The sequence below is a fragment of the Tupaia chinensis genome, unplaced genomic scaffold (genome assembly GCF_000334495.1).
Source record: "Tupaia chinensis unplaced genomic scaffold, TupChi_1.0 Scaffold145652_1, whole genome shotgun sequence".
Lineage (NCBI taxonomy): Eukaryota > Metazoa > Chordata > Mammalia > Scandentia > Tupaiidae > Tupaia > Tupaia belangeri.
In genome coordinates, this window is record NW_006205509.1 from 2,226,807 (window position 1) to 2,229,513 (window position 2,707).

The window sequence follows — 2,707 nt, forward strand, 5'->3', positions numbered from 1 at the left end:
GGGGGTGAGGAGAGGCCGGTGGCTTGGTGGCACGGCAGGAAGCCAGGCTGGAGAGAGCCTGGCTGCCTTACCCGGCTGGCCCAGCATGTTGGCAAAGCGGACGTCAGTGCTGACTGCTGGGTACAGCTCCATCCAGGTAGACATGGAGTGCAGCTGCCCTGTCTCGTGCAGCTCGTCCAGGAAGGTCTGAGCAGGGAGAGGCCAGTTACAGGGATGGCGAGATGGGAGGGAGGCAGAAGTAAGGACTGGGAATAGCAGAGGGAGAGGTGGGAACCATGCAGATTGAGGAAAGGCAGGCAAGGGGGCAGAGATAAAGAGATACAGATGGGGAGGTAGAGAGCTATATGGAAGGAGAGGGACAGAACGAAAAGGAGACAAGATGGCTGGGGAGACAAAGAGGCAGAAACCTGCCTGCAGCACAACTTCTCTACGACTTGGCTCCATTGACGTGTTACAGTTAAGCAATGCACCCCACCCCCACCACTGCCATCTCCATGCTGGCCTTATGGATAAGCGCTGCCTGTCTGGCTTCCCGCCCATGGGAAAGCACAGTCCACTGCCATGGGCCTCGCGTGGGCCCGCAGGGTGCCCTCTGCTGGCAGTTTCTGGGCAGTGTATACGTCCAGCCTCCCTAGAAGGGCACTGTCCAGAGCTGAGGGACACGGTAGGAGCACAACTGCAGGCAGAGAGAGGGGCTTGCACAGGGTAGACAGAGAGAGAACAGAAGAAGCAGAGCATGGGTGAAGAGGTCAAGGTCTGGGGCAGAGCCGAGCTCTGATCCAGGAACTGAAGATACCTGGAAGGCCTCCCGGTTCTTGCGCTGCTGGCGCCGCTCACGAAGCCGGGCTCGCTCTCGCTCCTCCTCCTCCTCCCGCTCCAAAGCTCGGATGTGTTCCTCAAAGCAGATCAGTGCATCTTCCTTGTCCATGTCTAAAGGCAGAGAGGAGGCTCAGCAAGCACAGTACCAGCAGACACCCTCTCAGACCCCAGCACCCCAGTGTTGCAAGGATGCTGCCCTTGTAGGTGCTAGAGACTTGCTACAAGGGTGGTTGGGAGAGGTGAAGAAGAGGAGTCTTCGGGAGCAGTCACTGGAGTGGTGGTTCTTTTTTTCTTATTCTTTGATAATTTTATTCATTATCATTATTTATGTTCTTTTTAAAAAAGATTTATTTATTTTTGGAGAGGTTTTTGCTATAGGGCATGTGCACTTGCCAGAAAGACAGAGAGAGACAGAAAGCAAGAACTCATCCCCTGGGGGGACAGCCACTCTGCAATTCCTTCTCTTCTGTTCTCCTCTTGGGATCTTGGGCACACACGCACACACACCGGGCATGAGTTTAAGCTACCAGGTCCGGGACTCGAACTGCAGTCGACTATGTGGGAGTCCAGTGACACAGCCATTATGCCCACTGCTGGTCCCAATTTATTGTTATTTTTAATTTGACCAGAGAGAGACAGAGAAAGAGAGAAAGGGAAAGTGAGAAACCAAGCCGCCAGGTTCGAGACTCAAACAATGGTCAACCATGTGGGAGTCCACCGCGTTAACCATCATGCCATCTGCCTGCCCCCATTATCATTATTTCTTAACTTGACCAGAGAGAGAGAGAAGGAAAGTGAGAAAGCAAGCCACCAGGTCTGGGACTCAAACTGCTGTCAACCATGTGGGAGTCCAACACCTTAACCACTCCGCCACCTGCTGGCCCTGGAGTGGTGGTTCTTCTGTGTGTGGGGAGGGGGCCCATTAATTACATAAGAAAAACTTAGCACAAATTCAGCTCTTGTGTATTTTGTTACTGGAAGTCATCGCATGAAACCATTTCTCTCAGGATCTGAGGTTTCACATTACATGGAACTGGCTCTGATGCAACCTCAAAAAGTGAATTTCTAAAATCGTCAGTGATCATAGGCCAACAGCTTACTGGAACATTGTGCCCAGAGAGGGCCCACAGTGCTATGATGACTTACAATTATGTGCACATGAGCTATAAAGGTCACCGTCATCTCTAGGACCTCTGATTCCTCTCTCTGAGCTCTTCCTCCAAGGACACATGTCCAGGTCAACAGTGGACCCCGGAATGGAGGGGATCCTTTAGAGCCGGAGGTCTGGACTGTGATCCTAAGAGGAACCTGGGGTGGGGGCTGTGCTGAAGCACTGCGGGATCTCCAGAGGCTAAAGAGATACAGGAGCTAAGTGAGTGCTGGATTCTCCCAGGATGTCCAGGTGGGCAGGTGATACAGAGAGTGGTGGGACCCAGGCTCTGGGATCCCAGATCATGGGAAAGGGGAGGGGACCAGGGGAGTGGAAAGCTGGGCTTACTTTGCAGCTGATGGTCCTGAGCAAAGTTGGGGTTATCCATGAGGTATTGCTGGGCCTGGGACCATGTGGTTTGGAAGTTGACACTACTCATCCCATCCAGGATGCTCTTCAGGGCCTGGATGTTGCGGCGTCGGAGTTGCTTGGCCTGCTCCTAGGGAGCCACAGGGTCAGAGTGAGGAAGGCTGCCAGAGCCACCTGGAGGAGGATCTGGGGAAAAGAACGTGACTAGGGAACGCTAGCGAGGAGGGCCACACTCAAGATTTTCATGTCCTGAGAGGGGAAGCAGCACAGGTTACAGGCCCAACCTCACAGCCCCCTCTCTGCCCTCCCGCCCCAGGGCTGCAGGCCCATGGCAGAGCTGGGGGGGGGGGGGGGGGGGAACGGGGCCGC

The 2,707-nt window shown here is 54.4% G+C and overlaps 1 protein-coding gene across 7 annotated transcripts in view; it reads right to left on the bottom strand.

Annotated features, from left to right (window-relative positions):
- Nucleotides 1–2,707, bottom strand: part of PRPF40B (pre-mRNA processing factor 40B) — a 44,843-nt gene that overhangs the window by 28,693 nt on the left and 13,443 nt on the right. For all 7 annotated transcript variants that reach the window (XM_027768163.1, XM_027768165.1, XM_027768164.1 and 4 more), the window contains 3 exons: nt 2,318–2,468; nt 797–930; nt 72–186 (listed from right to left, as the gene is read on the bottom strand). In XM_027768163.1, the coding sequence (XP_027623964.1) occupies nt 72–186; nt 797–930; nt 2,318–2,468 (400 nt within the window). The remainder of the gene's footprint in view (nt 1–71; nt 187–796; nt 931–2,317; nt 2,469–2,707) is intronic.